At 56.7% G+C, this 22,871-nt stretch overlaps 1 protein-coding gene across 1 annotated transcript; it reads right to left on the reverse strand.

Annotated features, from left to right (window-relative positions):
- Positions 1–5,796: 5,796 nt before the first annotated feature.
- Positions 5,797–17,251, reverse strand: SNAI3 (snail family transcriptional repressor 3). The gene is made up of 3 exons (XM_004058128.5): positions 17,095–17,251; positions 11,865–12,485; positions 5,797–9,419 (listed from the first exon to the last, which is right to left on the reverse strand). The coding sequence occupies exons 1-3, from the start codon at positions 17,168–17,170 to the stop codon at positions 9,238–9,240; spliced, it is 879 nt and encodes a 292-aa protein (XP_004058176.1). The 5' UTR covers positions 17,171–17,251; the 3' UTR covers positions 5,797–9,237.
- Between the last annotated feature and the right edge of the window lie 5,620 nt (positions 17,252–22,871).

The raw sequence follows: 22,871 nt of genomic DNA on the forward strand, positions 1-22,871 counted from the left end.
TTCAAGACCAGCCTGGCCAACATGGTGAAACCCCCTCTCTACTAAAAAATACAAAAATTAGCTGGGTGTGGTGACATGCACCTGTAGTCCCAGCTACTTGGGAGGCTGAGGCAGGAGAATTGCTTGAACCAAGAGGTAGAGGTTGCAGTAAGCCGAGATTGCACCACCACACTCCAGCCTGGGCAACAGAGCGAGACTCTGTCTCACAAAACAAAAAAAAAAGTGAAAGGAAATCTCAGAATTTCTTACCGAGTGACAATATAAATTAGAGACAAAAATGACAGACTCTGGCTGGGTGCAGTGGCTCATGCCTGTAATCCTAGCACTTTCGGAGGCCGAGACGTGTGGATCACTTGAAGTCAGGAGTTCGAGACCAGCCTGGCCAACATGGCAAAACCCCGTCTCTACTAAAAATACAAAAATTAGCTGGGTATGGTGGTGCGTGCCTGTAGTCCCAGCTACTTGGGAGACTGAGGCAGGAGAATCGCTTGAACCTGGGAGGTGGAGGTTGCAGTGAGCTGAGATCGCACCACCGCACTCCAGCCTGGGCAACAGAATGAGACTCCATCATAAATAAATAAATAAATAAATAAATAAATAAATAAAAAAATAAAAAAAATTACAAACTCTGGGTCTACATTGCCTGAGTTTAAAGAACAGCTCTGCTACTGATTCACTGTGTGACTTCAGGCAAGCTACTTAACCTCTCCGTGCCCGTTTCCTCACCTGTGGGGATAAGGATGGTTTCTTGTAGATGATACAGCCCTCTGAAGGGGCCCACCCATGTTTATCTGCAGGGAGTATTATTATTGACCCCCAGAGAAGCTCTTGGGTGAGTGTGGTCATCTTTCAGAAGAAACAATGTGCATTTGGTTAAATCAGTGAGTAAATACAGCTTCTTCTGTAGCTTCCAGTTTTCCAAACCAAAAGCTGCAAATGCACCCTCACTTACTGTATGCATGTGGCCAGAAACCTGGTCAGCTGGGCTGGTGGCTCAAATAGCCCTGCCATCCTTGTGTTCGAGCCACTCGCCTCGGAAAGTATTTCCCTTCAGGGACACAAGCATCCACCTCACAGTTTTCCAGCTCGCTTTCCCGCACCATGGTGCTCCTGGGTGGGAATATCTGGGGCTTGATTCATGATGCCTGGGTGGACAGAGAGGCGGGATTGCCCAAGCCTCCTGGGACTGATAATGGGATTAAATTTTTTTGCCAAAGAACAAGCAGATCCCTTTCCAGAGAAGAGAAACAAATCTGTATTTACCCTCTTTAGAAATTAGTATCAGCTGGGTGCGTGTGGTGGCTCATGCCTGTAATCCCAGTACTTTGGGAGGCCAAGGCGGGCGGATCACGAGGTCAGGAGTTTGAGACCAGCCTGGCCAACATGGTGAAACCCCATCTCTACTAAAAATACAAAAATTAGCTGGGCATGGTGGTGGGTGCCTGTAGTCCTACGTACTCGGGAGGCTGAGGCAGGAGGATCGCTTAAACCCAGGAGTCGGAGGTTGCAGTGAACTGGGATCGCACCACTGCACTCCAGCCTGGGCGACAGAGCAAGACTCCGTCTCAAAAAAAAAAAAAAGTAGTATCAGCCAGGGACAGGGGCACACATCTGTGATCCCAGCACTTGCGGAGGCCAAGGCAGGAGGATTACTTGAATTCAGGAGTTCAAGACCAGGCTGGACAATATTGCGAGACCCTGTCTCTATAAAAAGTTAGCCAGGCATGTGGCACACACCCAGCTACTCACGAGGCTGAAGCAGGAGGATTGCTTGAGCCTAGGAGGTTGAGGCTTCAGTGAGCCCTGATTGCACCACTGCACGGCAGCCCAAGCAACAGAGCCTGATCCTGTCTCAAAAAGAAGAAGAAAATAAAATTAGACTAGGGGCACGCTATAGCTCACACCTGTAATCCTTGTATTCTGGGAGGCTGAGGCCAGCAGAATCCTTGAGCTCAGGAGTTTGAGACCAGCCTGGGCAACAAGATGAGACCCAGTATCTACAAAAAATACAAAATATTAGCTGGGCCTGGTGGCGTGCACCTGTAGTCTCAGCTACTTGGGAGGCTGTGGGAGGATCCCTTGAGCCTGGGAGGTCAAGGCTGCAGTGAGCCAAGATTGTGCCACTGCACTCCAGCCTGGGTGACAGAGAAAGACCCTGTCTCAAAAAAGCAAAAACAAAAAAGTTTGTCTAAATCTTTTTCACATCTGGTGTGGCAGATGTGGATAGCTGGACCCTCCTGGGTGCCTCTGCGTTATGTCGTTTGGTTGATGCATTTGGAGAGAATCTGTGCTCTCCACACCTGCAGGGGTAACCTGCTTTCCTGGCCTCTTCAGATCAGGGTGGCTGTTCTTGGGTGCTGCACCAAAACTCCAGCAGTGGGCTTTCTTCAAGGTGAGCTGCAAGATGGAATCTGAGGCCCACCCGTCAGTAAGAGTTTCCTTCTGGTATCCATGGAATCTACTGGTCTGTCTCACTTTGGCCTTTGACCCAGGCAGGGGTTCCTAACATCTACATCGGTCATTCGGACAGCCTTGGTTTTGGTTCACTGCCTTACACGGGGCTTCCAGATGTTGACCTGCTTCATTTTACAGTATCAGGAAATCACTTTCCCCTCAGAAAGTAAGCATGGGAAGCTGTTAGGCTTTTAGTGGAAGGTGAAAGTTTCCAAATTTTCTTTTTCATTAGACTGTGTAAGTTTTACCATTGGCAGTAAGTTCTGTCTGTTGTTCCTCTTGAAGTGGCCGGCTCACCTCATTCCTGCCAAGACCCAGGTTCGTGTTCTCACAGTGCTGCCATCTTTCCTCCGTGTGAGCGTGTGCTCTGCGGAGAGTGGACCTCGGTGTGTGCGGGGCTGCGTGCACTGCCATCGGCTCCCTCTATACGAGCCGCCGTGGACCCAGGGCTGAGCTGTGACCACGAGGGCCATCCCGATGAGCCGCCGTGGACCCAGGGCTGAGCTGTGACCACGAGGGCCATCCCGGAGCTGTGATTGTTTTCTGGTGTGTGGGGAATGTGCCAGCACTCACATGGCTATGGCTGCTTTTGCACCATGGGTGCATGTGCCAAACAGGAGAGCAGCTCTGCCCAGCAGAAGCCACTTAGAGGGTCTCAAGGGGTCTGCAGACCACCTGTAAAAACAACTTGTTCTGAGACGAGGGAGACCCCACCATGCTGGGCAGAGCCCAGCTGGGGTGTGGTGGGGGGGCACACCCTGTCCACGGCACCGCAGAAATGATACTTGGTGGATGGGACGGCAACGGGACCAGGACCCGCTGGCTGGGCTGTGTCTCCATCTCAGCCCCTCTTTTTGCCAAAGCAAAACAGTTGAGTTTCACAAGGGCCTTGTGCGGATGAGAAGTGCCCTGTGATCTCACTGCCCACCTTCTCTCGCCTCTCAGCTTCATTTCTGAAGTTTCCTGGGCCTCCCCGCTGCCTGTTCCCAGGGGAAGCAAAAAGGAGCTGGTATTTGGGGCTGGATAAGCAATACTGCAGTGATCTGCGTCTTCCTACGGATGTATCACAGGCTCACCCTCACTCAGAGAACAAGCACGGGGGGCGGAGGGGAGGGGAGGGAGAAGCAGGGGAGCTGCTGAAGAGAAGGGGCTGCTTTAAGATTCCCAGATTTGGCCTTGAGGTGGGGGTTTCTGGGAAGGAGCTGGGGTGGCAGTGCTGATTGACATCCTGTGGGAAGGTGGCCCTGCATTTCCTTGGGATTCCCAGAGATGGCGCATGACCCCTGGCAAGATGGGAGGCGTCTATCTACCCTGTTAGGCTGGGCCCTGGGTCTGAAACTCTGCCGCCTTTGCCCATTCGCATGATACAGCTCTACCCAACCCCGGGGCAGGTGCTGAGCCGCTCTCAGGCAGTGCCTTGGGCCGGGCCAGGGGTGGCTGTGAAGACAGACTCGCTGCAACTAGAACCTGGCGTCCAGAAATAGAGATCCTAAGAGGAGTCAAAGCTGAGAGTGTTCCTTAGGTTGGCAGTTTTATTTTGGGTGTCCTAAATGTCTTTGGTTTTTTTTTTTTTTCTTTTCTTTTCTTTTTGTTTTTTAAGGCAGGATCTCGCTCTGTCACTCAGGCTGGAGTGCAGTGGGGCGATCTCAGCTCACTGCAACCTCTGATTCCCAGGTTCAAGTGATCCTCCTGCCTCAGCCTCCTGAGTAGCTGGGGTTGCAGGCGCACACCACCACGCCTGGCTAATTTTTTTATTTGTAGTAGAAACAGGGTTTTACCATGTTGGCCAGGCTGGTCTCGAACTCCTGGCCTCAGATGATCTATCCACCTCAGCCTCCCAAAATGCTGGGATTACAGGCGTGAGCCACTGCGCCCGACCAGCCTTTGGTTTTTCTATGGCTTACTTGGAGTTCTCTTTAATTCTGACATAGAAGTTCGCACAATCCCTCTTTTATAGATGAAGAAACCAAGGCTTTGTGACTAACTCAACCCCTCAAGAAGGACAAAACTAGCATCAGAGCCCCTTGCTCCTGGGTCTGGCAAGAATGCTTCTTGTTTGCTGAGAGGTCCACAGATTTACCCGGCTCAAGACTGGGAGATGGGAGGTGACCAGGTCAGTGCCAGCCTCTCTCTGAGCTCCTCTGAGTCGTGGCAGCTGAGGTGCTCCTCTGGGAATGTTCTGCCATCCGTGAGGTCATGTACGCCTGGAAGCTTTTGTTCCATTGAACTCTGCCAGGGAGCTATACTTAGCCACGCGAGTGGAGGCCAGGAGTGTGTTCTCTGAATATAGATAGTAGCAAGCAGGCTATTTTCAAACACCTAGAGAACCCCCATGATTATTCTGGGCCAAAATGATATTTATAGGATGCTCTGGGCCCTTGGACATGAAGGCAATAATAGCGCCTTTTGGCGTTTGGGATAAGTTTCTTTCAACGGGGAGTGGAGAGAGGGACCCGGTCACCCAGAGGCCTGCTGTCCCTCAACACCTGTTTCCAGGAGGCCAGGCGTCCTCTTTGCTTTTACACTATGAGTCAGAGAACAGCGAGAGGCACGCAGGGCCCTACTAATTTTCCTTCCTGCACACCCTGGTGTGGGTCCTGTCCGAGGCCTGCCGTGTGCTATTAGGGGAGACGTCATCAGGGGACTTTTCCTGCTGTGAGGAGGGTGCAGCCCCTGCCTTTCAGAGCTCGGGACACCCTCTTCCTCTTGTCCAGGATCCTCAGGGATTTCCTAGGCTTCCACCCTCACCCAGACATCACTGGGCTGTCACTGAAACACCCACTTCCAGTGTTCTCAGGTTCTGCAGCCTCCTGTCCATCCTTGCCCCGCCTCCCGCCCGGAGGAAAGACTCTGACACTGCCCCTGGAAGAGGGAGGAGAGTGGATGTGATGAGTGAAGATTTGGGTGGGGAAAGGAAGGCCCGAGTCCTGGGAGGAAGAGCTCTCCCGGCCCCGAGCCCCCGGAGACTGTGAGCAAGGCTGAGACGCCTGCTTCCTGGTGCTCAAGCTGCAGGTGTTGGATAGGGCTCCAGAAGCCCAGATTTTAAATGACCGCTCCAGGTTAACCTGGGGATGGTCAGGCAGAACAAGGAGGAGAGGCCAGCAGTGAAGGGCAGGGCTGGTGGGCAGTGGCTGGGGGTGTCCTGGGTGGGGCTGGCCACCCTCGCTGCCTCTGACTTGGACCAGACCTGCGTTAAGTGGAGTGGCTCCTCCATTCTTTACACCCCAGGCCCCTGGCAGGTGCCCTGCCTTTCCTCTGCCCCTCTCTCTGCCAACCCATCCTCTCCCTCCCAGCCCCTGCCCGCCCAGATATAAATATAAGAGCATTTTCCGTGGGCTGAGACAGAAGGGAAAACATTCAGCTTTATTTTCGGCTTGTGAAATTCCTGTCCTTCATTCCCAACAGGTGCAATCGCCTCATTTAGATATTGGGACCCAGAAATAGAACACAATTTACAATATAGCTTCCTTTAGGGATCTGGATGCTACCAAAAAAAAAAGCCCTCCTGTGAGATGCCGAGACTTAATAGAAACCGTGGTTGGAGCTCTTGCCTTTTTCCAGGCCAGTGGAGACCCTCACCCCTGGCAGCCTGACCGTGAAGCAGAGGAGGCAAGAGCTCCGGGAGACAGGCGGGAGGGAGGGGGCCCTGGAGGACAGGCTCCTAGCCCTACTCCTCCTCAAGACCCAGGTGCTGGCCTGTCCCCTGCCTTTGCCCCGATGGGCATGAGGGTGAGGAGATGGGTCAGGGAACAGCTATGGCCATTGGGGAAGGTGACTTGGATGCAACCTTTGAAAGAGATGCTTCCAGTAAACCCCATCGGTTAAGATCAGCTGTCCCCCATGATCCTTTGTGTGTGTTTTTTTGTTTTCACACAGGGTCTCGGTCTGTCACCCAGGCTGAGTGCAGTGGCGTGATCTTGGCTCACTGCAACCTCCACCTCCTGGGCACAAGCAATCCTCCTGCCTCAGCCTCCTGGATAGCTCAGACTACAGGGGTGTGCCACCATAGCCAGCTCATTCTTTTGTATTTTTAGTAGAGACAGAGTTTTGCCATGTTGCCCAGGCTGGTCTGAAACTCCTGGGCTCAAGTGATCCACCCGCCTTGGCCTCCCACAGGGCTGGGATTACAGGCGTGAACTCCCATGCCCCGCCCTCATGATCCTTTGTAGACTGAGGGATAAAAGAAGAGGGCAAGGCCTCCCCTCTCCTCAGCGTTGAGTGCAAGGACCCTCAAGGCAACTCTTGGCAAAGCCCCGTGTTCCCACTGGCTGTTTAGGTGGAATTGCGTCCCCCACTTCCATATGTTGAAGTCCTAATTTTCGGGCCCTCCGCTTGTGACCATATTTGGAAGTAGAGGCTTTGCAGATGTCATGAGTTAAGATGGGGGGCCTCCTGGAGCAGGGCAACATGACTGTGTCCTCATAAGAAGAGGAGAGACAGAAACAGACACACACAGGGAGATGCCACGGGACTCCCAAAGCCACAAGAAAGCCTGGAACAGCCCCGCCCTCACAGCCTCCGAAGGACCCAGCCCTGCCTTCACCTGGATCTGGGACTTCCAGCCTCCAGGACTGGAGGAGAATGAAACTCTGTTGTTTCGGCCACTCAGGCTGGGGTCCTTTGTTATGGCAGCTGAGTGGGTGCCTCCCTCTCTGGGGACGGCCAATCCCTGTAAGGGAGGCAGTGGTCCCGGTCCAGGAAGGTGAGGGAGGCTTTCTCAGCGTCTTCACTCCGCCAGCTCACGTGGAGACTGGTAGCAGCTGGACCCCAAGCTCTCCTGGGGAGTCTGTTTACTCAAGGTCACCCTTGATCCAGCGGAGCCCAAGGTCTAGGTCAAGCTTCCTCTGGGATGTCCCCAAGGCTCCTCAAACAGGTGTCGTCAAGCCATCTGCCCAAGGGCCCGTCAGCACCTGGCAGGTGTTAGCCAGGCTGATCTGCAGGCGGGGCTGCCCCGAGTGGGGCTCCCACTGCCCAGATTGGGACTGGAGCAGCCAAGTGGCTGAGCAACAAGGTGCTTCGTGTGTGGTCCCTGTGAGCCCCCCTGAATAGTCTCATGGACAGACGGATGGACAGGAGGCTCAGTGGGCTCTGGGAGCAAGGGGAGCGCTTGCCGCTCTCCACGTGGCTCCATTCCAGGACCAGGACAATGATGTCTTCCTGTCTGCAGCCAGAAGCAGGGCAGCTGACAGCGGCCCAGCCCTCCTGAGGGACAGGTGTCCCCTCCCAGAAACCTCCCTTCCACCGTCCCCATCAGCAAAGGTGTCGGACTAGGAGGGGCCTCCTTGCTCCTTCCTGGATGCTGCCCCTGGGGTTGAGCTGGAGAGGCTGAGACATGCTGGGAAGAGGAGGACCAGCCCAGTGGGCGGCCGCCCAACAGCTCGGCGGTGAGAAGAGGCCATGTGTAAGAAGGAAATGCCACCACCCCACTGGATGGTGGGAGCAGGACTCCAGGGAGGGGGGTCTTGAGTGTAGGCAACCATGTCGATTTGGCACAGTGTCTCAGCAGGGCAGGTCAAGGGTCTGGGATTCCAGTTCATGGATGCCCCAGGTACCATGGGTGGACAGAGGCCCAGACCCTCTGCAAGATGGCAGTGATCATGTCAGACCCTCGCAGCGCTTGAGGGCTGCAGCAGGAGCCCTGAGTCCTCTCTTCTGACCAGGCAGCAGGGAGGACTCACTGCCCCCAGCTGCACAACGCCTGCCCTGACCTTGGTCTCGGCCCTCTACCCGGCACAAGCTGGAGCCTCTTGGCCATTCCTCTGTGCCATGGGATGCTCTCCCACTCCTGCGCTGGCTTCTGCCCACAGTGGCGCCCCTGCTCACCCAGTGGCAGTGTCCCCACCTCTCAGAAGAGTTTTTCACAGTGGCAGGCCCTGACCCAGAGTCTCCTGCCTACTTGGTGGCTAAAGGCCCCAGGCGATCCCCGAATCCTGCTGTCTCAGGGAGTTTCTCAGAGTCCCACCTCCTCCACAGAACCAGGGGATTGGCCAAGACTCAAAGCTTCGAAGAACGGAAGATGCAGGCATGCAGAGACCATTTATTACCCCATGGCTGTTATTGCCTGGGAAGCTGAGTGCCCTGAGACCGCAGCCCCCTGAGGCTCTGAGAGGGACAAATCCCAGAGGCACTCCGCCTCATCCCAACACACCCAAATCACCAATCGTGGGCTCTCCCAGTCCTGCCCCATCTCCCGGAGAGTCTAGTGAGGTGGGGAGGGCACGTGTGTGTACATGTTTGAGTGTGTGTGCACATGCACATAGACGTGTGACATGGGACAGCTCGTCCCAGACCCCAAACCAAAGGCTGGTGGGGGCTGGCTGAGAGGTAGTTGTGCCTACTGAGGAAGGGCCACAGGGCCGTGCTCACTATAAGTCAGAACCGTTCATTTCTGCTGCAAGGGAACTAGGAAGCCTTGCCAGCCACCCGGCGGCAGTGCCGGCCCATGCTGGTGGCCACCTCCCCGAGGCTCTGACTCTTGGAAGGGTAGCCCCGGACACCTGACCGTGTCGAAATGGAACCAGGGCTCTTGTTCTGATGAAAGCCTTCCCCGGGAGAGGAGTCTCCTCTGAGTGGGCTCCGCGGGGTGGGAGGCCTGGGGGAGTGTCCTCCGGCCTGGGGCCCCGCTGGACTCTTCTCTGGTTCTGACTGGACGCAGATGTGGAGGCCGCACCAAGTGTGAGGCCAGGCCCCGCCCTCCCAGACTCCTGGCTCCTCTGGCGGCAGGAGGGACAGCAGCTCGCGGGGTGAGGACCATCCCTCCTACCTGCGCCGACCACGTGACTCTCAGGGGCCCGGGCAGCAGCCAGACTCCTCGTGCCGCGCCAGGAGGGACATGCGGGAGAAGGTCTTGGTGCAGCGCCGGCACCGGTACTTCTTGGCGTCTGAGTGCGTTTGCAGATGGGCCCGAAGGTTGGAGCGGTCGGCAAAGGCCCTGCTGCAGTGCGAGCAGGCATAGGGCTTCTCCCCTGTGGGAGGAAGGCGGCGGCCGGTGACACCATGGAAGATGGCGTGAAGGCTACAGCACCCACCCTGCCCATCAATGGATACTCCCATCCCTTCCCCACAAATGCTCACAGCCAGAGCACCCAAGGTTGAGCTGTGTGGGGACGGGGTGGCACGCCACATCGCCTGAAGCCCCTCCCAGGAGCACAGGCAGCCACAGGTGCTAGATCTCCTAGTGTTGCTGCAGTAGCCTTCCCGGGGGCCTTGGCCACTGGGAGAGGACGGGAGAAGCACTGGGGGCCTCTGGCAGCTGTTTCTGGCCACTCACAGGCAAGTGGGGGGGGGGTCTGGCCAGCTCCAGCAGAATCCAGGGCAGGGGCAGAGCTGTGGACCTTGAGGAGGCAGAATTTAGGAGCCACCTCCCATCAGGACAACAGGGGATCTGGGCAAAGTCCTGTTGGGACCTTGGCCCAACACCTGTAAAGGGAAGTGTGACTGGGAATCGTTTGTTCATTCCTGTAGCCCCATAGAGTCCTGAGAGACCCCAGCCTGCAGCCCGTGAGGGGCCCAGAGCACCTGCATTCCTGCTGGTGGGACACTGGGCATGCTCCTGGCCAGGCCAGCCTCCCGCAGGGCCTCCCCACACTCCTCACTCCCAGGCTGAGGGCACCAAGCCCCAGGGCCCTTTGGCACGGAAAGGGGGTGTGTGGGGGGTGTTGTCATCAAAGAGTTGAGAAAAACCAGAAAGGATTTCCCAGAGACCTGGAAAAGGCCTTCCCTCTGGCCTCCACCCAGGTGTGACTCAGAGGGTCCCTGTCACAAAAGTCATGACTTAGGGGGTAGAGAACCTCCAGTTAGAAAAAGTGTGAACTAGCAGGCCGGGCGCAGTGGCTCACACCTGTAATCCCAGCACTTTGGGAGGCCGAGGCGGGCGGATCACGAGGTCAGGAGATCGAGACCATCCTGGCTAACATGGTGAAACCCCATCTCTACTAAAAATACAAAACATCAGCCGGGCGTGGTGGCAGGTGTCTGTAGTCCCAGCTACTCGGGAGGCTGAGGCAGGAGAATGGTGTGAACCTAGGAGGCGGAGCTTGCAGTGAGCTGACATAGAGCCACTATAGTCCGGCCTGGGCGAAAGAGTGAGACTCTGTCTCAAAAAAAAAAAAGAAAAAGAAAAAAAGAAAAAGTGTGAACTAGCTGGGCACAGTGGCTCATGCCTGTAATCCCAGCACTTTGGGAGGCCAAGGTGAGAAAATGGATAGAGCCCAGAAGTTCAAGACCAGCCTGGGCAACATAGCAAGACCCCCGTTTCTACAAATAATTTAAAAATTGTCTGGGCATGGTGATGCATGTCTGTGGACCCAGCTACTCAGGAGGCTGAGGCAGGAGAATCACTTGAATCCAGGCAGTCGAAGCTGCAGTGAGCTGCAATCAAACCACTGCACTCTAGCCTGAGCAATAGAGTGAGACCCTGCCTCAGACCAAAAAAAAAAAGAAAAAAGTGTGAACCTCTGGGCCTGATGTGGAGACTGAAGCTTATTCCTGGCGCCCTTTCTTCCTTTCTGTTTTTATTCTTTGCACGCTGAGGTTGACAGAAAGCCCGGGCAGAGGCTGCTGGCCGGCTCTTGGGAAGGGCAGGCCACTTTTGTACTTTAATGGCATTATGTTTTTGATTTTTTTTTTTTTTTTTTTTTTTTTTGAGACAGAGTCTCGCTCTGTCACCAGGCTGGAGGGCAGTGGCGCCATCTTGGCTCACTGCAACCGCCACCTCCTGGGTTCAAGTGATTCTCCTGCCTCAGTCTCCTGAATAGCTGGGATTACAGGTGTACACTGCCACGTCCGGCTAATTTTTGTATTTTTAGCAGAGACAGAGTTTCATATGTTGGCCAGGCTGGTCTCGAACTCATGACCTCAGGTGATCCACCCACCTCTGCCTCCTAAAATGCTGGGATTATAGGCATGAGCCTCCGTGCCTGGTCGGTTTTTTTGTTTTGAGTTGGGGTCTCACTCTGTTGCTCAGGCTGGAGTGCAGTGGCATGACCACAGCTCACTGCTGCCTCAACCTCCTGGGCTCAAGTGATCCTCCTGCCTCAGCCTCCTAAGTAGCTGGGCCTACCAGCACGTGCCACCACACTCAGCTGTTTGGATTTTTAGTAGAGACTGCGGTCTTGCTTGTTGGCCAGGCTGGTCCTGAACCCCTGGCTTGAAGTGATCCTCCCACCTCAATCTCCCAAAGTGCTGGGATTACAGGCGTGGCTCCTGCACTGGCCCCTGCTGACACCTGGATTTTGGACTTCTGGCCTCTAGTCTGTGGTCTGTGGGACTTTGTACAGATAAGTCAAGAGGCAGAAGCTGAATGTGAATGCCCATGCTATTGTTTATAAAATCACCCCTCCTCCTTTTCTAACTCCCACAGCCCACCCTCTTCCCCCAGACTGTCCTTGCAGACCTTCACCCTGTCCTACCTGTGTGGGTGCGGACATGGCCCTGCAGTAACCAGGGCCTGGAGAAGGCCTTGCCACAGATCTTGCAGGTGCAGGGCAGCGTGTGAGTGCGGATGTGCATCTTGAGGGCACCCAGGCTGGTGTACTCCTTGTCGCAGTACTTGCAGGTGAAGACGCGCCCCACCTGCAGGTGGCAGTGCAGCTGCCGGTGCCTGGCCAGCCCGGCCAGCGTGTGGTAGGGTTTGTGGCAGTGGAAGCACTCAAAGCCGCCCGGGGCTCGGGGCATCCGTTCAGCCACAAGCAGTTTTTCCGGAGCCCCGTGCCGGTCTGGGCCCAAGATCGGGGACCACCGTGTGGGCAGCACCAGCAGTGGGGGCAGGTTGAGGTGGTTCAGGCTGTCTTTGAGGGGTACAATGGCGGCCCGGCTGGCCCGAGGGTCGACCTGGCTGACTTCCAAGGCGTCCGGCCCAGAGGCCCCCAGAGCTTCCTCGATCCGTGGCAGGAGGGGCAGGGAGATGCAGGCGACGGCCGAGGAGCGGTCCCAGGGCTGGGGAAGGTCACCGGGCACAGAAGGGGCCTCCTTGTCTCGGGGGAGGAGGGGCACCACCAGCCCCCCACAGGCAGAGCAGGCACCATTGATTTCTAGAGGGGTGGAGGGGAGAGAATAGAAAGATGAAGACTGAATCCCCAGCACTTTGTGTTTTCCAACTCCGATTCGTGGACCCAGTCACAGCCCATCAGCAGCCTGGCGTGGGAGGTGTAGCCGGGAACCTGCGTGCAGCCCCAGCTTGCAAGGGAGCTGGCGGTGCTGTGCAGGGAAGTGACAGCGTGGCCAGGAGTGGAGTCATCTAGAACAAGAAGGCCCCGTGGTCTAGAGAGCGAATCTCACTTCCTCTTTAAACACAAAGAAACATCTGACGGGACCCTTTGTGTTCAGGAACATGAAACAGGCCTTGTGGGTAAAGGAGGGCCCTTTACTCCTCGGCTGGGCAGGCCCCTCTGATGAGCCCCAGCCACCTCTGGAGGGGTCCCAGCCTGGCCCGGCATCCTCCAGGTGCCCATGCAGCAGCCATCAGTCAGATGCTTGGCAGCAAGGTGCTGGCTGAGTGTAAAATCAGCCCACTCATAACTAATCACCCTCCAGTCACCCCACAGTCGCCCCTCGGGCATCTCCTTTTGTGGATAACGAGGCAGTGAGCTCAGAAGCCTCCCTGGCCGCTAACCAGTGCCCACTCTGCTGTGCTCTGAACGCAGCCGAGCCGCATGGCTGGGGTGCTCTGGCCTGGGCTTTCAGAATTACCCTGGCTGGGCTCCTCCCCAGGACGGTGCTTCCTGTATTTCGGGGCTGGCACACTGCACACCACATGGGTGACCCACGTAAGGGCAGCAGCCCCCAGATAAACAGGTTAGTCTGCAGGTAAGAGTTAAACTCTGTATTTCCCCAAAGCCAAAATCTCCCAACAGCCCTTAATCCCTTTCTTACTCTATATGTGTTAAAATGGATCTCTGGCTCTGTTTCTACCTCCATGCTGAGGCTTTGGGTAGAGACAGACAACCCATAGAATAGGAGAAAATATTTGCAAATCAGACTTCTGATCAGGAATAGCATCTAGAACACTAGAACATATAAAGGATGTTAGCAAGTCAACAATAAAAAGACAAATAATACAATTTTAATATGGACAAGGGATTTTTTTTTTTTTTTAGAGACGGAGTCTTGCTCTGTTGCCAGGCTGGAGTGCAGTGGCGCGATCTCGGCTCACTGCAACCTCCACCTCCTGGGTTCAAGCGATTCTCCTGCCTCAGCCTCCTGCGTAGCTGGGAGTACAGGCACCCACCACCACGCCCGGCTAACTTTTTTGTATTTTTTTAGTAGAGACAGGATTTCACTGTGTTAGCCAGGATGGTCTCGATCTCCTGACCTCGTGATCCACCCGCCTCGGCCTCCCAAAGTGCTGGGATCACAGGCGTGAGCCACCGCACCTGGCCCCCCACCCTTTTTTTTTTTGAGACAGAGTCTTGCTCTGTCGCCCAGGCTGGAGTGCAGTGGTGTGAAATCGGCTCACTGCAACCTGCAACCTCCACCTCCCAGGTCCAAATGGTTTTCTTGCCTCAGACTCCCAAGTAGCTGGGACTACAGGTGTGCGCCACCATGCCTGGCTAATTTTTTTTTTCCCCCAGATGGAGTCTCGCTCTGTCACCCAGGCTGGAGTGCAATGGCGCGATCTAGGCTCATTGCAACCTCCGCCTCCCTGGTTCAAGCAATTCTCCTGCCTCAGCCTCCCAAGTAGCTGGGATTACAGGCATGCGCCACCACGCCTGGCTTATTTTTGTATTCTTAGTAGAGACAGGGTTTTACCACGTTGGCCAGGCTGGTCTCGAACTCTTGACCTTGTGATCCGCCTGCATCAGCCTCCCAAAGTACTGGGATTACAGGCATAAGCCACTGCGCCTGGACTTTTTTTTTCTTTTCTTTTCTTTTTTTTTTGAGCTGGAGTCTCACTCTTGTCGCCCAGGCTGGAGTGCAATGGCGTGATCTCAGCTCACTGCAACCTCCACCTCCCAGATTCAAACAATTCTTCTGCCTCAGCCTCCTGATAGCTGGGATTACAGGCACCTGCCACCATGCCCAGCTAATTTTTGTATGTTTAGTAGACACGGGTTTTTGCCACATTGGCCAGACTCGTCTCAAACTCCTGGCCTCAAGGGATCTGCCCACCTCAGCCTCCCAAAGTGCTGGATTACAAGTGTGAGCCACCGCGCCCGGCCTGGGCAAGGGATCTGAATAACTATCTCTCCAAAGACGATACATAAATGGCCAATGAACACATGCAAAGATGCTCAATGCCATTAGCCGCCAGGGAAGCACAAATCGCAATCACAATGAGATGCTCACACCCAGTAGAACTGAAAAAAATTGACAATAACAAGTGCTGTGAGGATGCGGAGGAATAGGGGATTCAAAGGAACGCCTCCCATCTGCCACTCTCTCCTGACCTGACCTCCTCCCACCCTCAGTCTTGCTAATTACAGAGTCATCAGGTTTCTGTCCACCCAGAAGTGACGGCAATGGCAGGCTAAGAGGCAGCGTCCAAGAGAGTTCTGGGGAGACAGCACTGGGGGAGCCCCAGGTTTCCCGGCTTTGCTGGGGCCTCTCTGCAGGAAAAAGTCACCATTTCTTGTCTCCGTCTCTAAGACATGGCCACCTTTCTGCCTGCAGGTATTGTCACAGAGCCAGGACCCTGTTTGTGGGCCCAGTGGCTGAGCCCAGAGGCAGGACGGGGCAAGAGACAGTCTCGCCCCGTCAGGCTGACCATGTGTTTCTGCTGGGATTTTAAATGCTTTCCCCATACTCTCTGGGTTTTGCTTGCCTTTTTATTCATGCTGCGGTCCAGATCCTGGGGAGAACAGACTGTTTTGTTTTGTTTTGAGACAGAGTCTCGCTCTGTCGCCCAGGTTGGAGTGCAGGGGCGCGATCGTGGCTCACTGCAACCTCCATCTCCCAGGTTCAAGTGATTCTCCTACCTCAGCCTCCTGAGTATCTGGGATTATAGGCACCCGCCAGCACACCAGGGTAACTTCTGTATTTTTAGTAGGGACGGGGTTTCTCCATGTTGGCCAGGCTGGTTTCGAACTCCTGACCTCAAGTGATCTGCCCTCCTCGACCTCCCAAAGTGCTGAGATTACAGGCATGAGCCGCCACACCCAGCTGAAGAGACTGTTTAAGTACCTTGCTGGCTTCAGGGGTTCCCTGGGGAGCCATAGGAGCCACTTATTTAAAAGGAGAGATTGAGGGGCCCCAAATCCCAGCACCTCAGGTCTATCCTGGGCTAACATCTTGGCAGAAAGTTGCCAGGGCCCCCTGGCTGTCAGAAAGCCAGGCAGCTGGGGCTACAGTGAGGAGGGGAGCGGGGGCGGGGAGCAGAGAGCACTGCGGGGCAGCACGGCTACTCACGACAGTTGCCCACTGGGCCCAGCACAACTACCCAGATTTGCACACTCGGATGGACCCTAAGCAACACTTTGAAACTTGCAACTATGACCCATGTAAATTCCGTACACATGTGTAGTTACATGCGCATCCACATACACATAACTGAAGCCAGTGTCCTTCACCATGAGCCAGGCACTCCAGCAGTTTCTGCTCTATTTTATTTTACAAAATTGCTGGTGGTGACTCATGAAACTGATTTCAAAATGCACATTTGAAAAGCATGGTCCTAGCTGGCACCCCCTGGTGGCAGCCTGGGCCTTGGGTGTGGGTCCAGGTAGGATCCCCCCCATCCCCAACTCTGGGTTCTGAGCTGGGATAAAGGCCTCTTGGCGGTGTTGCTGGGGGCCACAGCCCCAACAGCGCCCTTCCTGCTCTCCCCCACCGGCCACAGAGCGTGAGTCCCGACCACCGCGTCCGCCGGCGCCCCTCAGTGGGTCTTTGTCCCAAGAAGCTGCCAAGCCAGGTGGGGACTGCTCTCACCGCCCGTGTGGCAGGCTGTCCTCTGAAGGACAGAGTCCTCTTCTCTCGTGTCCCTAAGCCTAGCAGACAGTGGGAATGAACGGGCAGCCCGGTTGCTGGGCACCCATCTCCCCAGCCTAGCCGGTGTGTGGAGGATTGCAGCCCTTTAGCCCAGCCTGCCCAGGCAAGCCTGCCGGGGTGAGCAGGAGGGCTTCTGGGGTGAAGGGAGGTGGGGGAGGGAGGGAGACCACGGGCGGAGGCTCACCTGAACTGAATGCAGGAGGGGCAGTGCCTTTGCACCAGAAAGAGCCCACGTGTCCTTCTCACCATCCCCTGTGCTTACACCCCCAGTCAGCATGCTCCGGGGGTCCCTGAGCCGGGCCGCCCCAGACGGCCCTCCTTCCCTCCCACCCACCACCCCGCGACCCCTCCCAAACGTGTGCGCCAGGAAGATGACTCCAGGGTGCCCTTAGCTGGGGCTGTAGTGGTTGGGACGGGCGGCTGTATATCACGGGTGAGTTCCAGGGAGACTTGGGGGCTTAGAAAACTTAGAAAACTTCTCCAAATGGGGAGAGAATCCCGCCCGCCCTGCCGGAGGCGGGGCTCAGTGCCCTGAAGTGGAGGCGCCCGTGGGCCACCTCCCTCCCTGCAGCCGCAGCCGCTGCGCAGAGACGCTGGCTCCTTCTCCTCCCACCTGGGACAGGTGTCTCCCCAGCCCCCGCTCCCGGGGGCCTCTCTCTCTCTCCCGCCCCGCAGGGTCGAGTCCCGGCAGGGGCTCGGGGATCGGGTAGTCAGTACCTCTCTGCGTCTCCAGCCGCCGGTAGTTGGGGACCCTGTGGCTGGAGTGCGTTTTCACCAGGAAGGAGCGCGGCATGTTCCCCTCCCGGGCGGCAGGCCGGGGTGGGCTGGGGCGGGAGGGGCGCGCCTGGGTCCGGACTGCTGCGTCCGCCGGCGCTTGAAGGGGTCAGGCTCATTAGCATAGCGCGCCGCCTCCGCCAACCAGCGCCCGGCGCGAGTGGGGCGGGGCCACGGGGGGCGGACCTGAGGGCGAGGCGGGGTCGCGGGCAACACGCCCAGGACAGGTGCGCGGGCGGGGCGGGGCGGGGCGGGGCGCGCGTGGCCGCCGGTGTCCTCTCCACGGGACTTCTCCGGCGTGCGCGCCGCCGAGTCACACACCGACCCGTCGGGCCTGGCCACCCACTCGCAGTGAGTGAAGGGCAGAGTTCAAAGCTGAGTGGAAACCGAGCGAAAATCTATTCCACAGAATGTGGAAGCGTCGGCCGAGCGCGGTCCTTGGAGAACCCTTGCTGCGGAGAATGACGCTCACTCTGCGGCCTGGCCTCGCCTCCCCATCCCTTCTGCAAACTCACAGGACAGGATTGATGGGGAGAGCCCAGGCGAAACGAAGCTGACCCTAGTGACCAGCCCTACTGGCGGCTCTGGAACAGGCTCGGGACCGGTGGCCTGGAGACAGTGGTCCTTTCTGGATGGGCTGCGGTCTCCGAAGGCTTCCCCCACTGGAGTCAGCCCTTTAGGAGTTTGTCCAGTGCCTCCAGAAAGCTGTTTTTTGGGGGACAGAGGACTTGGCCTGGAATTCTGGAATTCCCAGGGGGTCAGACATGGTTATGGGAAGTTTAATAAAACCGGTGAATCACATGAATTCTGCAACAGCTGCACGTGTGACCTGGGCAAGCTGTTTCCCTCCTTTGTGGTCCTGTAGAACCCTCAGGGCCATAAAAAGCTGGGAGCCGCCGTGTCCAGTGTCTGGGTCTCTTTTGACATGGACATTTCGTAACGTTGGGGGCCAGGTGGGGCCGTCTCTGGGCTGGCGTGCACACAGGGTGTCCCTGGCTGTGCCGCCGGCCTGCCTCCCCAGCAGGGCTTCCACCTCAGAGCTGGGTGGCCTTTGCCCTCTGTGGGCCAGGGGTGGGGAAGGTGGGGGGTGGTGAGTCCATGGAAGCTCTGAGGGACAGACAGCAGGGAGGAGGGCCATGCCACACCAGCATCCCACGTCCCACATCACACGTCCAGGGTGTGAAAAGCTGGGCTAGTATCAGCCCCACTTTGCCAATGAAAAAAAACAAGGCTGTGAGGCTGGGCTCAGCAGCTCACTCCTGTAATCCCAGCACTGTGGGAGGCTGAGACAAGAGGACTGCTTGAGCCCAGGAGTTTGAGACCAGCCTGAAAAACAAGATGAGACCCCCGTCTCTACAAAAAAAAAAAAAAAAAAAAAAAAAATTTGTTTTAATTAGCCAGGCGTGGCAACACCCATCTTCAGTCCCAGCTACTCAGGAGGCTGAGGAGGGAGGATTGCTTGTTGCAGTAGCCTCCAGGAGGTGGAGGCTGCTGTGAGCTATGATGACCCCACTGCACTCCGGTCTGGACAACAGAGCAAGACCCTGTCTCAAAAAATTAAAAAAAAAGACCAAGGCTGTGAGAGGTTAGGACACAGTGGGATTGGGACCCAGCCACACTCCAGCTTGTCTGCCACTTGGTGAGGGGGAGTGGAAGGACAGGTGGGGGCGCCCCTGGAAGAAGGTGCCCGCCTCTCCTGCAACCACGGCCTGGCACCACCCCGCCGGGAGTGTAGATTTCAGAGGACACATGCCTGCCTTCTGCTTATTCACCTGTTCCTCGCCTGGAAAGGTTTCTATTTATAGCCTCCCTTCCTTCTCTCTCTCCCTCGCAGACACAGATAAGGCTTGCAGATACCTGAGCCAAGCCTCCACCCACACCGTCCCTCCCCGCCCACCTACCCGTTGTGTGGCCACCCGCCAAGCCCCAGCAAGCTTATCTCCTAATCCCAGCTAGAGCCTGGTGTTACTCAGGGCTGCTGTAGCCCTCCCGTGGAGAATGGCTGATCTCATCCTGGGAACGCCCCAGAGGGCCTGTGAGCACCTTTGGGGTGGGGTCCTAGGGCTGCCGCAACAACTCGCCCCCCAGGGACGCTCAAGTCGGCTGCAGACTCACTCTTCAGCTGTGATGCACAGGGCGGTGTCCAGGCTGGACCCAAGAAGGCCCCACAGAGGGAAACATCAGCGTCCCTCTTCCCACAGGTGCAGCCTTGGGGGTGGAGATTGGGGGAGGGCGGCCGTCTCCATCCTTTCCGTGTCCTCCGTTCCTCATTGCCGGCAGCTTGGCTCTGGGGGTTAAACTTACGTGCCCCTGAGTGGGGAAACCCACGGCCCACAGCCTGCTAGACCCGCCCTCCTGAACTGCAGCAGGCGACCCAGGTCCTTGCCCCCTTCCCTGGACATCTAGGACATCAGGATGATGACTTGTGCTGGGCCCGGCAGCCTGGCCCCTCCCATCTGCCTCCATCCGACACCCAAGAGCGGTTTTCCAGTGGGTAGCCCACCCCAGGAATTGCCGGTCAGGGCAAAAACGGTTACAGTTCCATTTATGTTGACATTTTCATCCTTCCTACGCGTATGTCTTCCTGCCTTTCTGGTTTTACAGTGACTGTAACCATAGTGCCTGGAGATGTGCACACAGGTATCCAACAAGGTAGACTCTCTGTCACCACTGACTGTAGTTTGTTTTGAGATGGAGTCTCACTCCAACCTCCGCCTCCCAGGTTCAAGCAATTCTCCTGCCTCAGCCTCCCAAGTAGCTGGGATTACGCGTGTGCACCACCATGCCCGGCTAATTTTTGTATTTTTACTAGAGACTGGGTTTCGCCATGTTGGCTAGGCTGGTCTTGAACTCCTGATCTCAAGTGATCCGCCTGCCTCGGCCTCCCAAAGTGCTGGGATTACAGGCGGGAGCCACTGCTCTTTTTTTACCGATAGGGCTTTATGACCCAAACCTTGGAAACCCTCACTCCGAATTAGAACACAGTCCTTGAGAGGTAAACCAGGAGGGGCTCAGCCCTTGCTACCTGCACAATGTCCGCCTGTGGTCAGGTGCATGCTGGGGGTTCAGCAGGGCTTGTTGAACTGGATGGAAGAGAAGCAGGAGCTTGCAGACAGTGTGGCCTTTCTAGAGGCCCTGCCCCATGCTCTGGGGGCACGTAGACCCTGTCTGTGTCAAGTGGAGACACTCAGGTGAAGGCCCAGGCCCTCAGAGGAGAGTCTGGCAGCTGGGCCTTGCTTGTCCTTGGACTCAGAGAGATGGCCCCTCTTGTAGGAGCAAAGGCAGTTCATCGAGGCAGACGTCCTGACTCGGGACAATCCCATGTGGCCCAAGGTCATGGGCCCATGGAAACTTGAACCCAGTGCTTGAAATCTCAACATCCAGCCAGACCGGGCGCCACTGTGTGCTTGGTCCCCCTCCGTGAAGGGGAACTCACTACTGTTTATGGCTGCTCACACCACCGTCTGAGGGCCGGATTGTCAGAGGGAGGGTGGTTTTTTGGTTTTTTTGTGTTTTTTTTAAGACGGAGTCTCACTCTGTCGCCCAGACTGGAGTGCAGTGGCGTGATCTTTGCTCACCGTAACCTCCACCTCCTGGGTTCAAGTGATTCTCCTGCCTCAGCCTCCCAAGTAGCTGGGATTACAGGCATGTGCCACCATGCCTGGCTAATTTTTGTATTTTTAGTAGAGACAAGATTTCACCATGTTGGCCAGGCTGGTCTCCAACTCCTGACTTCAGGTGATCCACCTGCCTTGGCCTCCCAAAGTGCTGGGATTACAGGCGTGAGCCACCGCGCCTGGCCAGGGAGGGTGGTTCTTAAGCTGGGGTTCAGTGGACACATCCTGTGTGACATGGAGGTTCTGAGAGGCAGACAGGGTTGTTTTCAGAGCCCCCAGCGAAAGTGGCTTTCAGTGCCAGTGCCAGGTGGCTGGCAGCCCTGTGCTCTTGGGAGATGAAGGGGATGGACATGGTATTTGCCGTGTGCCTTTCCCGGGATGTGTCTTTTGCCTGGCAGATGGCCTAATGCCTAGTTGTCTGACCTGCAACCATGAGTCCCTCCAGGAAACTTGCTCACACTGGCAGACGCCCCGTGGCTCCTGTCTGATTCACGTCCAGGTTATGCCTGCCTGACCATCGCTCTGGTGTTGGGAGCCTGCCCTGTGTCCCCCACGTCCCCAAGAAAACCCAGCCTGGGCAGCCCCTGGTTCTTCCTTGTGGAAGGTGCAAATTCAGTCCCCACCGCAGTAGGAAACATGTTCAAAGACTTACTACTCACAGGTCCTGGGCAGGGAGGGCGCCAGGAGTGGGAAGGGCCATCCTCCGTCCCCAGATCCCACAGGGCAGACGTGAAGAGTCAGGCAGAGAGAAGAGAGTGTGTGGCAACGGGCCGTACGCACAGGGAATGGGGAGTGGTCACTGCAGGTTCACAAGCAAATGCCTGAATGGTCTGATTAAAAGAAGTGCAGAGAGTGCGGGGAGCCCAGGCTCCTGTGTGGGAGATACGCCCCTAAGTGCTCATCTCTGGCCCCTGACATGGACGGTTGAGCGTGGTGTCCTCCTGGTGCCCAGGCTGCAGGCTTGGCTGTGCTGCCCGTTAGAACAGTCCCTACCCACACCACCCGTAAGACACATGAAACTGCACAATGCCTCAGCACAGGCAAGGGAGAGTGACCGGTGCTGAGGGGAGCCCTTGGGCCTGCGGCAGATGAGGTGAGACTTGAGCCATCAAGCAGCGAGGCAGCGTGCATGTGAGTCTGCAGGCCACAGGCGTGTTTGTGCGTGTGTCCATGGGCGTATGCGTGTGGGAAGTTGCAGTAGCTGCTCTGAGGTGACACGGAGGCTGGGCATCAGCGGGTAAGTCCCGGGCGCCAGGAGAGGGATCTGTGGGGTTCCCAGCATCGTCCTGCCGAGTCGGATACCTGAGCTCGGTTCCAGCTCCACTGTCCGCTCTCTGCCAGGGTCCTTTGAGATTCCCACCTGCCGTGTGAGGGAGCTGACACCTTACTCGCGGCAGGCTGTGGGGAGGCTGTGGGGCCACGCTCTGCAGCTGAGGGAAGGAGGAACTCAGGCCCGCTGAGTGTGTTCTCTCGTCCAGCCACAAAGGGAGCAATGCCTGCCGGACAAGGGGCTGGGGCTGCATCACGCCTGGGACCCGGATGAGCACTGTCCAGGGCTCCTGCGAACAGGGGCGGGCCTGGGACAGGGGGACCTGGGGTGGGAGACATAGGAGAGGGACCCCTGGGGGAGAGGGACTCGGCATCCCTTCTGGATGCAGGCCAGCAGCGGGTTACACAGGCCCTTCGTGAAGGTGCTTTCTCTGTGGCCTGCGCCCTGGGTCACCCCATCAGCAGGGTCCTTGGAGCCCCAGTGCCTGCAGAAATGCCAGGGACAGCACTGACAGTGTGCTGACGGATGGCACCGTGGATTGAACTGTGTCCCCCTAAAAGATGCTGGGGTCCCCCCAACCTCTGGGCATGGGGCCTTATTGAAAATCAAGTCTTCACAGGTCCCATCAGGTCAAGGTCAGGCCATTAGGGTGGGCCCTAATCCAAGGACTGGTGCTCTGATAAAAAGAGGAAGCTTGGATTCAGAGCCCAGGGGGAGGGTGACGTGCAGGTGCAGAGGAGTTGTGTGTTGACCACAGGAGCCAGCCAAGAAGCACCAGGCCGCTGCGGCCGCCGCCGCCCCCAGCCCCCACCCCCGCCCCATGGCACAGCCCG

The sequence above is a fragment of the Gorilla gorilla genome, chromosome 18 (assembly GCF_029281585.2).
Source record: "Gorilla gorilla gorilla isolate KB3781 chromosome 18, NHGRI_mGorGor1-v2.1_pri, whole genome shotgun sequence".
NCBI lineage: Eukaryota > Metazoa > Chordata > Mammalia > Primates > Hominidae > Gorilla > Gorilla gorilla.